The 15,496-nt window shown below is 32.1% G+C and overlaps 1 protein-coding gene across 1 annotated transcript in view; it reads left to right on the top strand.

Moving 5' to 3' along the window:
• Positions 1 to 15,496, top strand: part of UTRN (utrophin) — a 533,723-nt gene that overhangs the window by 188,515 nt on the left and 329,712 nt on the right. Inside the window, 3 exon segments of the mRNA XM_074309622.1 lie at positions 925 to 1,119; positions 2,578 to 2,607; positions 6,315 to 6,487. Of these exon segments, the coding sequence (XP_074165723.1) occupies positions 925 to 1,119; positions 2,578 to 2,607; positions 6,315 to 6,487 (398 nt within the window).

Raw genomic sequence — 15,496 nt, 5'->3', positions numbered from 1 at the left:
CCAAATGTAAGAAAAAAGAAAGGCAGTTGTCAGAATCCATTAGGAAGTTTTATTTAGCTTTACTTGTATTAGAGACCTCACCAGATCCACCTACAAAAAGGAATCGGAACCTCAGAGTTTCTTTTTGAAATAGAGAAGTGTTCAGGGGAGCATTCTATTAGTTGAAAAACAGTTTTTTTGTTTTGTTTTTTGTTTTTTTTTTAAGACAAAAAACCAACTCAATGATCTTTCCACACTGATTTTATTTGTGTATTGCTGACATCAAAATAAAGGTTATTTGAAGGAGGAACTATTAGAAAAGTTAAAAATCTGTTTTACCATTCTCAATTTCTCTTTTACAGTAATAATTTCTAAAGAAATGTAATTAAGGAATTTATCTAAAGCCATACTAAAATATATTGCATTTTTGGCAAAGTATTATTGAAGAGCTTGAGAAGTTTTATAACTTGGATTAAAAATAGGGAATAATAGAAGCAAGTTTTTCTTTTCAAATGTACTTGAGTGGGCATTATAGTAATATTTAAATTTTGTTATGTCCTCTATTTCAAGTTAATACTGAGATAAGATTGTTAGAATTTGCAACAGTGCAAAATTTTAATACTAGGGTATTTAATATTAGGGTATTTGTATATACACTGCTGCTTTATCAATAGATCTATATTTCTAACATTTTGCTTTTTAATAAATATGTTGTTTTTAAAATTCTTAATGTGTTTTCCATACCACCATTTTGGTTTGATAGAATGTAAGCTTCTTGTGGATGTAGTTTGTTTTATTTTATTTTGTACACTTAGCACAGTGCCTACCACATAGTAGGAACTTAAAAGTCAGATTTTTTGTTGTTAGTTTTTCAGAACATACTGTATATGCAATGTTTTCCCTTTAGGTTAGTATACATTTAATATATTTCTTTTATTTCTGCAGGCAAGCACTGTTCAGCAAAGGGTAACAGATGATCAATGTCTATCTGGAATTAAATCAGCACCTTTGCCTCTCGATTATCTTGCTGAAATTAACAAAGTTTTACTTTCCATGGCGGATGTTGAACTGTTATTCAATTCTCCAGATCTCAACACTGGCATTTATAAGCGATTTTCTTTGCAGGAAAATTCATTGAAGGTAAATTTCAACATTATATTTAAAGAGAAGTCATAAAATGACTTATTAAGATGGTAGTTTAAGTGGCTACATATTATTTGATCTTCAGCATAGTAAAATGAAATCCAAAAAATCAGTAGTATAATAAACCTCCCTTTTTCCTATCTATCTATTCAATGTAAATAATGTTATTCTTCTTAAAATGTTGTAGATGAAACATTGCTTATATACACAAACTTTGCAAATGAATGAACTATCTGCCAAATGCATTTGCTAGTCTGTTGATAGATAAATGTCCTATATAATATTAACCAACATAATTTCAGGTTTAACAGTTACTTGGATAACGCCATAAGGAAATTTTTCTATGGATGTGTTAGAAGCATTTTGAGGATTTTTTTTTCTTTTCTTTTTTTTTTTAAATGTTGGTAATGATTAAAATTTTAATGTGTTAAATGAGTTAATTTAAAGAGTTAAAGTTTTATGACACTTTAAGATCTACAAAGCAGGTTACATATGTAATTCAATTGTATTACTATAATTACCTTCTAAGATGTTCTATTCCTGTTTACAGATGAGCAAACTTGAAAGTAAGAGATGAATTAAAGGTCAAATAGATACCAAGAGACATTTAAAACTATAATAATATTAAGACATTTATTAAACATTTTGATGTCTTTGACACAATGTTAAACACTGGGATGACTTAAAAATAAATGGAACAGTCCATTTCTTTTTTTTTTTTAATTTTTTATTATATATATATATATATATATATATATATATATATATATATATATATATATTTTATAATATTATCCCTTGTATTCAACAGTCCATTTCTTTAAGTAACTTAAAGACTAATAAGAGAAAGCAACACATAAAGAGGAAGAAAAAAATATTCTGAGTATGTTATGTGAGGAACATGCAGTAGCCTGGAAAGAGATGTTTGGAAATAGATGTGGGAAACTTGTTCTAGGCAAAATTAGATAAAAACTGGGCCTCCTGGGAATGGAATTCATGTTTTCCTTGGAGGGATTACAGGGAAGAAATAAAGATGGTGATCATAGTCCAAACAGCATTATAAAGAAATGACTATGGGAATTCATTTATAATAATAGCAAGAATTGGAGTGAAATGTATTGTTTTTTATACTTGTTAGCATTCAGTAGCACGTCTTATGAAAAACTACAAATTCAAAGCAAGATCATCAGAGTTTTTTAGTCATGTAATTATAGGCATGAAAGGAAACTTAGAGTTTATTTAACCCATATCTAGCCAGAGGGAGAACTATGTCTAGAATCTATGTTTCTTAATTTCTAGACTTTCCAGCAACCTGAGATACTAGAGATAGTTACATTATTATTTACAGAAATTAAAGTATTCTTCCATTAAGAAAATTCCTTGATCTAATTTTTAAACTTCGATGTATTAAATTACAGAACAAAGAAATTTTAATGTCAGTAAATTTTTGCACAGGTTGGATATATGAACCATCCCCTTGACGAGGTAAGAGAGCATATTAACTATTGCCTCAATCAATTTTATATGTGTGTATATAGCATACTCACATATATGCATGTCCATATATAGCAAAAGTATATATGGACATATATCTTAATTTCCTTGAATATTATTCTTTACCAATAATTGATCATTTAATCTGTTTCCTTTACTTATGATTTTGTGGTATTTTTGATTTTATTTAGTTTTAGAATAATATATACACTATACTTTCCTCCTCCCTACCCCACTAATACTAATGTTGTCTATGCTTTAAAAACACTAACATTAATGATTTCAAATAGCTGAATATATAAAAGCTTGATCCCACATGCATGAGCATCTAATTTGCTTCCTTATTAATTCCCCCTCCTCTTCATTCATTCCTTTTATGCTTTTTATATATTATGACCTCCTTTAATAATGATAGTAGTTCATGTTAATGGGGCCTCTAAGGTTACTGACCACAGCTGCTTTTTTCTGAATTCTACCTGCTACTGTTTGCGTGGGTATCTGTATTATATTGAATGAGGTGAGAGAAAAATGATTATTTTATTGGTATGGGGACTCTTCAGGAAACTCCCTGCAATGCAAATCAAAACTGACTCTGTAAGTTAAAGTCTTAGGGGGTTTCTAGGGCATGGGATTTAAGTGACTTTTTCAGTTTTACACACCTGATCTGTATTCAAGTGAGACTTGAGTCCAGATATCAACTCTCAATAAGATTATCTATCGACTATGCCATGGGCTTCTCTTTATATTATCAGAACTAATTTTCCAATAATTTCTGCTTTTTGGAAAGCTTTTTGCTTATTTGAATTAGATTAGAATCTTGTTAAATAGAATTTAATACAAGTGATCTGTAGCTTAGTTAAGGATTTTTTGTGTTTTGTTTTTAAATTGAAACAGCTTGCAGGGCAGCTAGGTGGCGCAGTGGATAGAGCACCAGCCTTGAATTCATGAGGACCTGAGTTCAAATCTGGTCTCAGACACTTAACACTTCCTAGCTGTGTGACCCTGGGCAAGTCACTTAACCCCAGCCTCAAAAAATAAAAAAAATAAATTGAAACGGCTTCTCAACTCAGTTGCATGATCAGCAAATGTAACGTGATCTCAAAGCGTACCTTTGAGGCTCAAGCCACTGTACAGCTTTTTATTTTTTATTTTTTAGAAGAGGAATTAAATGTAACATAGGTTGTAATACCAAAATGGATCAATTGGTGAGCTAAAACCAAAACCTGGGTTTTGTCCTCTGAAACTTAGGCCATAGTTTCATATTTCCCCTGTTTATTTTACCGATTATTCTTGAGTTTTTGGAGAGATATAATATAAAACTGATTTCAAAGAGCTGAAGCAGAAATATGTGGTTAGAGACCCTATTTTCCCCTCTTTTGGAGGTAGTGTGCTGATTGCTATGATTTTGTTGGTGCATTTGGCATATTTTCTATTTAATGCAATAGGACTCAGAGCTAATCTCAAATGATTATGGCTTGCTTCTGTACGTATCTTCTCTACATTTATGCCTACATCATGCCTGACTCAGTCTCAGTCTTGTATTTAACTCCTCTATTTAAAAGTGGTTATTTTTATGTCCATTTCATTTTAATAAGAGTCTTTGATTTTCTGAAAATTCATTTAGCCAGATGTTACTCATTGCCTATACCTTAGTTCAAGAAACAACTACATCTTATATAGCTCAAATAAGAAATGCTTAATCACATATGCTCTAACAGAACAATATGGCTAATTTTTGAGGTGGTGAGGGAGATTGTGCTAGTTGAGTTGGTTTTGAAACTTGTTATCCTAAGGATTGATATCTTGGCTAATGTAGTGAAAACCCTAGACAGGACAGTAGTGGATTATATCTGAAAAACTGAAATTCTGATTGCCTTATTTGATATTTTCTTTATGTTTACAATCTAAGTTAGTGTCCTTGAGCTATAGGTATAATGATCCCTCTGTTTTTGCCAGCTGTCCTAACATGACCTCTGGTGACACTTTTAATTGTGCCAGGTTTCTTGACCTAGATTTTTACAAATCCTTTTTCTTCTTAGTTGAACTAAGATGCAAATTGGATTTCTAAATAAAGTATTTTACTTGCACCCGAAGAACTAAGGGGAAATGGATTTTTTAAAAAGAATTTGCAACTCACAGAACAAAGGAAAACAATAAACTGGCAGAGCTAAGATTTATTCTCCAACAGCCTACATCCAGATATGAGTAGCCTTATAATTTGTAGAGATTAACATTGTCCCCATTTCAGTCTGAATAGTACCACTCTAGCTCATTAAATGCCTTGATTCTTCTGGAAAGGGTCTGGCTTAATATGTGTCCTCTGGCAGTATCTGAAACCAATGTCTTTTCTCTTATTCCTTTAGAGGTGGCATCTCTTCTTGCATTTTCTGCCAAGTTGTGCTTTCAGACACCTGACGTGGATTAGCTTATGGCTTTAACACCTTTTCTTTTGGAAGTTCACTTGTTTGCCACCTCTTCCCATCCTTAAAAAAGATGCTTAACCAAAGCCCACCTAATAATTTATGCAGTCTTCTAAAGCCTTAACATAAACACTAATAATAACATTCAGTTTCCACTAAGAATAAAAGAAAACTTGTCATTTTATACCGTGGTCATAATATGTTCCAATTGCTACCACCTTCTTGATACCATATTTTGGAGGTCATATCTTCATTCATTTGTTCTGCCATTGTAAGTTTTTAATTTTTCCATTTTGTTTTGAATTTTACCTTAACTATTTAAGTTATACTAAAAATAAGATTTAAAAAATCTTTAGGTAATAATTTGATAATGATAGAATCCCAAAGAATGAGAAATTACTTATCAGAAGTGAATATAACTCGTGTCTATTTTAGACACAGAGTTTTCAGTCAGAATCATTAATAGATTATATGTACTAGACATTTTTTAAAAAAATTTGGGCTTTTATATATACATACATACACATACACATATATGTATGTTGATATATGAATGATAAAACAGTCTCTTTTCTAATGGATCTCACAGTCTGATATGGTAGACAGCATGCCAATAATTAAGTAAAAGGGCCTTCTTGGAAAAGTTCATTAAGGATTTTAAAAGCCAAATAAGACAGGTAGATGAAAAATTGGGAAAAGAAATGACAGCTATGGAAGAGATATTTCATAGCTTGGAAAAGGAGAACAAAAATTGACTGAAGAAAAACAATTATGTATAAATGGGACTTACAAAGCACATATTGGGCTGGGTATACATGGTGTATAGCTGTGATATATGTAGGATAATTTTTTGGAGCCTTTTATCTTTAAGTGGCTCACTGTAATACAAAACCCTTACTGTTCAACATTTATTACGAATATACCATGTGCAAGGGATTGTGCTAGTTCCAGAAGATGTGAAGACAAAAAATAAAATAGTTCCTAGTGAGTTTACTGTTTAATAAGTCTATATCATGTCTTTTAAGTAAAGAGAAAACTATTATAATAGCCAAAATTTCTACAGTATTTTAAAACTTGTAATGCACTTTATACACATTATTTTGTTTGATCTTCCAGCAGTTCTGTGAAGTAGGTGCTACAGCTATTATTATTCTGATTGTACAGTTGAGAATCCTGAGATTTGAGAGGTTAAATTACTTATCCAAGGTCATATAGCTAATGTAGTAATTATCGGAGATGGTAAACAAAACCAGGTCTCTTCTAACATTTTGTTTATAGAATATCAAAGATCTCCTGGACAAACTCGGCGAACAGATTGCAGCTATTCATGAGAAGCAGCCCGATGTTATACTTGAAGTCTCTGGACCTGAAGCTATTCAGATTGGAGATAGACTGACCCAGTTGAATGCAAAGTGGGACAGACTGAATAGAAGATATAATGATCGTAAAGGGTAAGTTTATTTTAGCTTATATCTAGTATTAAGGACTTAAAAAAATATGAATAGGCTCAAAGATCTTGAAAAGAAGTAAAATCATGCACCTCCCATGACAAAAAGTAAAATCACATAACTCCCACATTAGTCAAATGATTCAGTTCTTTGCCTTTTTTCCTATTTCTGCCTTGTAGAAAATGAGTGCATCTATAATTGCTATTATTTTTCAGCATATTTTGTGTGTGTGTGTGTGTGTGTGTACATATAATTTTATGGCCAGTATTTTTTGGAAAGATTATAATAAGACCAATATGGCAATAAATTAAGGAGAATGAAAATTAATGTTAATGTGAAACTAATGGTCCAGTAATTAAAAAGGAAAAAAAAAAGGTTTTTCTAAATTTCCAGTTTCTGAGTTTTAAAAATTTCTATGTATTTTTTTTTGAAGCAAATGATCTAGACTTATTATTTTATTTTTATAAGAAACTCCTTTATATGGAAGTTCTCTGTATCAGTACAGTTTTGTATCTGTTTTGTGTTTTATAATTTTAGAGAGATTTCTAGGATATTATTAAGTTCAGGGACTTTTCTATGAACACATTATTTGTGTTTGAGATGAATGTTTCTCCTGAGTGTCCTTGACTTTAATTCCATTTCTCTATTCATGATGCCATGGTTGCATATCATAAATGTTTTCATCATGGTTTGATGCTCATTACATTTCGTACTAGTAATATGTCTAGAAGTTTTCTATAAGTAGTACTGTAGACAGCATGGTGAACCTTGAATAAAGAAGAACTGAGTTCAAATCTACTCTCAGACACATAGTAGGTATGCGATGCTAGAAAAGTTACTTAATTTTTGTCTTCTTCATTTTTTTCATATGTAAAGTGGGGCTGTAATAATATTAACCTTCCAGGCTTGTTGATAATAGTAAAGCATTTGAAGAGCTATGTAAATATAAGGCATTATATATCTATATCTATATGATGATCTATATGATTTTTAAAATTCTATCTATTAATGGATTAAAGAAAAACATAACAGTTCAAAGATATTTTTATTAATGTGCAAACTGTTTTATTCTGTTCCCTGGCCAGGGGAAAAGAAAAAAGATGAGATACTTATTATAATGAACCTCATTTGTAATTAGAAAACTTTTTTGCAGCCAGTACTTTTGAAGCAGTACTTCAGTACCAAACTGAAGGTAGTGTTAAAGATATCTGCATTGATTTTCCTTTACTCATACATGTACTATGCTAATACTGGAGTACTAGTTGGAGTGGTTAAATTCTGAAAAAGTCCCTATGTATAGCAGATGGCAGGAAGAGCAAAGCAAAAGACATAATAAATCTACATATCAAATATATTTTGAACACTTGCTAATCAACAAGCGACAAGAGAAAACTTGGAACATGTAATACTTTCATAAATTAGTGTTACTTAAAGATATTACAAAATTCTTTTTAGTCCCCCTAAGTAATAACTATCTGTTATTTTATATCAGTTTGTAACTGATATATTTGTAACATACTATAGTAGCTAGAAAATAATAAATAAGGGCTGGACAAAGAAAGGCAAAACTACTGTCTCTGCTCTTAAGTAACACAGTCTAATGGGTTTTACAGTAAAGAAAAAAAAGGGGGATTTTTGGAAAACAAGAAGATTTGGAAAGAAAGGTAACAAGTTGTTGAAGACATGTGGAGTTTCAGATCCATTTATCCAGTATGAGATGGCCATATGACAGGTTATAATACATCTCAAATTGCCTTCAGAAATCTAGAACTAGATATTCATTAGACATTGTAAACTCAATATTTAATTGAAGAAGTTCCAAAATGGAACTCATTATTTTTCCCTCTTAAATCCTCTTTCCTAGGGTCATCATCCTTTCAGTCTCTTTAGCTCAGAACTCCAGAAGTTATCCTGGATTCCTTAGTACCTCTCTCCCCCCTCTATTGCAGTTGGCAATTAATTGTCTCTAAAGTATGTTTCCTGCTCAATAAATTCTGATGGCATCTGTTCCTTCTGAGAGCAGATAAAAAAATCCTTTGGCATTCAGAGCCCTTGATAATCTAATCCCTTTCCTACCATTCCAGTTTTCTTCCACACTCTTTGACATTGGCCTTCTGGTGTCCCACAAATAAGACAATCCATCTCTCAATCTTGTATATTCTTTGGCTGATCTTTATGCCTAGAACTCTCTTCTTCCTCTGATATGGCTACTGATCTCCTGAATTCTTTTAAGTCCTAACTAAAATTCCATCTTATGCAGAAAGCTTTCTCCAAACCCTCTTAATTCTTTTTATTAATTATTCCTTCTTTTAATTAATTATTTTATTAATTATTTCATATCCTTTATACAGCTTGTTTTACATATATTTGTTTGCATGTTATCTTTCCTCATAGATTGTGAACTTTTTGAAGGAAGGAACTCTTTTGCCATTTTTTGTATCCCCAACATTAAGCACAATGCCTGATGTAGACACTTAATAAATGCTTACTTATTGCATAGTAGTAGCTCTGAATATATAAATTTGGGGATCATATGGGGGGCATCTTTTCCCTTTCAGTTATTTAAATCCTAAAATGGGATAAATGCATAATAATTCTGTAGTCATCTTTGTAATTCATTGCATAGATGGTTACTTAAGCACCTATTATTAAAAAAAAATAATCATCCATTTCTGTGTTGCTTGAGAGGAAGCCTCTGGAGTAAGAGGACCTAGATTTTAATCCTCTCAACAATTACCTGTGTGACTATGAGCAAAACAATTTCATCTCCTTGGGCTTTGGTTTTCTATTGTATAAAATGAATGGTTTGGATTATGTGCTAAGAGAAGTTGAAGTAAATTATGACCTGTCATTATTCCTAAAGATTCTTGGGGGGGGGGGGGGCAGAAGTTCTCTGTGTCTTATTGGTACAAGATGGCATAGTGAATAGAATACTAGACCTAGAGGCAGGAAGGTCTGAGTTCAAATCCAGCCTCAGAAACCTACAGTTTTGTGACCTGGGCAAGCCACTTAGTACTATTTGCCTTATTTCCCATATTGTAAAAAGAAATTGCAAATCACCTCAGTCTCTGTACTAAGAAAATCACACAGTCACATAGGGTCACATAGAATCAGCTATGATTGAAATGCTTGAAAAGGAACAATAATAGTACCTTAAAAAATTAATTTGGCATCTTGTTAGAATTTCATGTGAACAATAGTACCTTATTATTCATGTGAGTAATAGTACCTTAAAAAATTAATTTGGCATCTTGTTAGAATTTCATGTGAACACGTTCACAAAGAACAGGTTGATAAATGAATCTTTGAGCTGTGTGCTAGCTAAATACTATCTGTTTATAAGAGAAAGGTCTTTCTATAGCAAATCTGTTTAGAATGTCAAATACCACTGGTAACTAAGGACTTTGACAAGACTTGAAAGGTCTGAGGCCTGTTGAGTTTTTGAAAATAGTTTTAAAAAACTAACTTATTTCAATTAATAAGAATTTTTTGTCCTTCAAATTGAAAAACAAGGGGAAAAAAAAGAAAACTTTTCTAACACATAAAATTATCCAAATCAAATTCTAATATTGACCTTGCCAAAAACATCATACTGTAATCTGAATCTTAAATTCAGATAAGAAAGATTCTAAAGCTGGTTTTGTTTTGTTTTAGTGGTTATTTAGAAGAAAAAAGGGGAAGTAATGGGCATTATACTATGAAAGTATTAGAGAATAAAGGGGAAGGATCTCTGTATTTCACAAAATGGATCACATGAGAGGCATAATATTTATTTATGGAGAAAGGTAGTCAAGGTAATGGCCACCATATATAATCTTTACCTTTATCTCAACTGGAGTTACAAAGGAAAGTTGAACATACATATACAGAGAAGATGGCATTGACTTTATTTAACTCAAAAAGGAAATGGTTCATGATGTTCAAAGAGGAGAGGGGCAAAGGAAACAGTCAAAGGGATAATGTAGCATTGGAGAGGTAAATGTGAAAGGGAGATTAAAAGGGAAGAAAAAGTCCTAAAAATGTTGTTGAGAATATGGCATTCAGGAGTAGATAGGCAAACAGAATTGAAAGAAAATTTTTTTCATTATAAATCACAAATATTAATCAAACTCCTTTGCTTTTTACCACCTTTGTTGTAAATGGGAGGGTAGAGCCAAAAAGGTTATGCAGAGTACAATAAGACAGGATGAAAACTATATATTTATAGTCATAAGTATTAGCATGAGCAGGATGAACATAACCCACAACACTGAAGAAGATAACTTATTAGATTAGAAAACAAACTCAAACAAGATATTGTTTATAGAAAAAACAAAAAGACTTAAAATGAATGGCCAAGACAAAATTTATTATTTTTCAGATGAATTTAAAAACAAATCACATCCAGGACAGCAATCATGAATTTTAGGCAAGACTACATCAAATAAATTGTGTGATTAAAAATAGGCGATCTTTAAAAGTATGAGATGTTTTAAGGCTCCATAGGAAACAAATCAATATCAGGATATAATAGACACTCAGCAGTGTGGGAGGGATGGGATAGATGGAGGGGATAAATATTTGCATAGCATCTACTATATACTAAGCACTATGACTAAATACTTTTTTTAAAAAAATACACATATTCTCTCATTTCAGTCTCACACAACTCTCTGATATTGATGCTATTAATATTTCTATTTTACAGTTAAAGAAGCTGAGGCAGAGTGGTTAAGTGATGTTCCTAAGGTTACACAATAATTGCCTGGATGCTTACTTAAAACTTAGGTCTAAATTCCAGGCCTAGTATTCAACCGACTATTTTACCAGCTGCTTCTAGGTTCATAGACTTTAAATATTTAAAAGAAACAGGAATTGCATTTTAGGAAAAAACAGAATCCTATGCTAGACTCTAGCATAGAAGAATAAAGCTAAAATAGTGGGAGACTTCCAGGTACCCTTTCTACATTTAGACAAATATAGCATGAGACAAATAAAAAAGAAATTGGTGATCTGATTAGAATGTTTTTTTGTTTTTTTTTTCCGGCAATTACTAAATGAGATTAGAAGCAGTCTACACATTTCTCAGCCACATATCATACCTTTACAAAAACTGACTATATGTCAAAAATGCAAATAAGCCTATGGTCTTTAAAAACAAAACAAAACAAAAACTTCAAATCATGGTATCTGGGTATTTCAGTGAACTTGTCATCCTCTCTATATGGGTTCTTCTTCACTGATGCACATTGCTATTCATTCATATCTTTTCATCCTTTTCTTCTCATTAATTTTTCAAGGATAATCTACCAAATATTCTTGAAGATCTTCCTGTAGTTGAATATTTCATGCTTAATGATGTGATGATCAGAATATCTATCATTCTTACTATATGTTTGACGTTGCTCTTTTTCCTGATATTGTCTTTTATGTCACTTCTTGGCCATAATTCATTATTGGTAGAGTATGCTGCAGAATACTTAACTGCTTTGAGGTTTTGCTTTGGATCAACTATAGTTTTGCTGCTTCTAAGGTCATGATGTTCCATTATTTTTAGCTATGTTGTTTCATTGCATAATTTTTTTTTAAAGAATTTTTGTAGCAGGGAGCAAGTAGAAATCTTTGAAAACACGGAATATACTTTTCCAAAGATATTTAAATCCAATATCCAATCCCAAGACATTCTTCTATGACCATCTTATTTTCTTTCTACAGAATTTATATAAGAAGTGTTGCCCATGCAATTACATGTGAAAATCTAGGAAATAATGTATCCTTCATCTTCTTATTATTCTGTGCTCCTCCCCACTCCCCTTTCAACTGATATGTTGATTTTTGTCTGCTTGATAACGGATCATATTTAGGAAGTTTTGTAGTATCCTGGGGGATGTCTGCTGATGGTCCTTCAGCATGGTGTCAACAGGACCTCAGGGAATTTTGGCTTATTCTTTTAAGGAAATCTTTCCCTAGCAATGGACATTAATCACTTTTATTTGTTAATTGCTATTCTTTGTAAAGATAAATCTTTTACCTAAATAGGGGGGAAAATAAGAATACCACAGAAGAGGCATTCTAATTTTCATAATGTTAGCATTTTATTTTAACATAAGCTGTGTAATTTTCGGGGAAAATCTAAATATTGATAAAAACATAACTTTAATACATGATAACAGTATACAAAAGTATTGAAGTAACCTGAATTATTGTGGAATAGTTATGCTTTTTTACCTGCTAAATTTGAGCTCCATTCAATCTCCTCAAATTATGTGCTCAACCCTTCATCTGCCACCATTTGAAGTTTGAAGCAGACCCAAACTTCTTGGGTCCTCAATGGTCTAATTGATAATTTATAAATATATACTATATGTCTTACCTTAAAGTTTCCTCTTCTGCTTTCCTTTCTTTTTTCCTTCCATGTGTGACATAAAGAGGTGGCCCTTCTTTTCTAAAGGCAAACTGCCTTCCATATATAAGTGATTCCCTTCTGTCCATTTTCTTCAACACATTGACATTCTATCATCTTTATTCTCTCATTTATCTTCAAATTCTTCCTGTGTAATGGCTGCTTCTCTACTGTCTACTAATATTTACGGCTCTCTCACCCTCTGGAAATCCTTATTTGACCTATCTATCATTACTAGCTATTGTCCCATTTCTTTCTTCCCTTTTCTGTCTGTTTAAAAACAAAACAAAACAAATCAAAAACTTCTGACCTTAATCATTCACTAAAACCAATTCTCTTCAGAGTTACTATTTCTTCATTGTCAAATCTTATTTTCTTTTCTCACTCCGTATCCTTCTTGACTTCTTTGCTTTGAAACTATCACTGTCTTGTCTTTGATACCCTCTTCTTGCTGTGTTTACATGACACTGTTTTTCCTTCTTGTTTTATCATTCTTTTTTAGTTTCCTCTATGAAAGTTTCATTCAGCTCATACTTTTTTTTTAAATAATAGTTTTTATTTACCAGATATATGCATGGGTAATTTTACAATATTGAAAATTGCCAAACCTTTTGTTCTAATTTTTCTCCTCCTTCCCCCCAGCCCTCATGGCAGGTTGACCAATACATGTTAAATATGTTAAAATATAAATGAAATACAGTATATGTATACATATCTAAACAGTTGTTTATCAGCTCATACTTTTAATTGTGGATGTTAGAAAAATCTCTGTCTGAATCTTCTTTTCTTCTCTCTATATTGTTTCACTTGATGACCTCATTTTCCACATATTTAACTATTATATCTATACTTATTTTTCTTAAATATGCTTATCCAACCTAACCTCTGCTGATCTCTAAACTCTCATTTCTAACTACTTTTTGGACATCTCAAACTTGTTCCATAGATGTCTTATAATCAACATCTTCTCCTCCCATCCCTTCTGTTATCTATTATTGTTCAGGGTACCACCATTCTCATTCCCTGATATTTGAAATGTTGAATCCCTTCTTGACCTCTTACCTTCTCTTATCCTCCTACTGTCCAAACCCATCTGTTTCCAAATCCTATTTGATTTTATCTTTGTGACATCTCTTTTATATACCCCCCATCTCTCTTAACATTTCCTTTACTTTGTCACAACCCTTAGTTAGACCTCATTGTGATGATTTCTAATCCACAAGTACTCTACTCTAGTCTGCTAGAATTATTCTTCCTTAATGGCATTCTGATCATGGCACCACCTCTCTTCTCAATAAACTTAGTGGCTTTCTATTATTTCCAGGATCAAATATAAAATCCTCTGGTAGGCATTCAAACCTTTCATAACCTGGCCCACTTTTCCAGTTTTTTTTTTTATATTTTATAATCTCCTCCCACCATGTACTCTGTGATCCAGTGATACTGATCTCTTTGATGCTCCTTGAACAAGAAGCTCTTTCTAAGCTCTGAGGTTTTTATAGGCAATTTCCCATGCTTGATATTTGATCCTCCCTTATCTCAACTTCCTGACTTTTCTGATTTCCTTTAGATTCACATAAAACCTTACTTTCCAGATTCCTCTTAATTCTAATGACTTTGATTATCTTCAATTTAACTTGCCTATCCCTTTTTGTACTTAGTTGTTTGCAGCTTTTCTTCTCTATTAGATTGTGAATTTCTTGAGATCTAGGTCTGTCTTCCTTCCTCCTTCCCTTCCTCCCTTCCCTTCCTTCTTTCCTTCCCCTTCCCTTTCCTCCCTTCCTTCTTTCCTCCCTTCCCTCCCTTCTCTCCTTCCCTTCTCTTCCTCCCTTCTCTCCCTTCCCTCCCTTCTCTCTCTTCCCTCCTTTCTCTCCCTTCTCTCCCTTCCCTTCCCTCTCTTCTACCCTTCTCTTCCTTCCTTCTCTTCCTTCCTTCTCCTCAACACTCAATGTAGCATCTGGCACATAGTAGACACATAATAAAAGATTACTAATTGACAAAAAAAAATCATTAGGCATGAGGTCTTTGCCTCAATTAACCTCTTCATGGCTAGTCAAGATTTAAAGTAGAAAGAACTAGAATTTCTAATTTTATTTACTTGTGGAAAAGGGAAAAAAATATAAATCTGTTTTTTTTTTTTTTTTTTTTTAGAAAGAGGTGTTCAGATTTTGTATTTTTTAAATATAACCATACTTTTAGATTGTATTACATGGGAGATTGAGACTTAGCATTCAGTTCAGTAAGACCAAGTTTAAAGCTTCAACTCTGGATGAATACTGATTGTGAAATCATTGGCAATTATAAAACATCTTAATGTTTAGTGCAAGTACTCTACCCCAATGAAACCAGAAGTCTAGGCTAACAACTAAACAGATAAACCCAATCTCCCATTCCCTAATCAAAAAACTCCCTACATAGCTCTTAAAGTTTCCTCTTTATTCTTATTTCTACATTTTAAAAATGTGCTATATATATAACATATTGCAATTTTCATCACAAAATAATTTTTTATTCAAGGATAGAATAGAAGAAAATTATAGAATCATCAGACACTTTGATTAGAGACTTTGCCACTTACCAGATGTGGGATCATTGTACAAATTAATATCAACTCTCTTGAGGCTTATTGT

The sequence above is a fragment of the Sminthopsis crassicaudata genome, chromosome 4 (assembly GCF_048593235.1).
Source record: "Sminthopsis crassicaudata isolate SCR6 chromosome 4, ASM4859323v1, whole genome shotgun sequence".
Taxonomy (NCBI): domain Eukaryota; kingdom Metazoa; phylum Chordata; class Mammalia; order Dasyuromorphia; family Dasyuridae; genus Sminthopsis; species Sminthopsis crassicaudata.
Note: the sequence above shows the minus strand (reverse complement) of the source record. Positions and strands in the feature narration are given on the sequence as shown.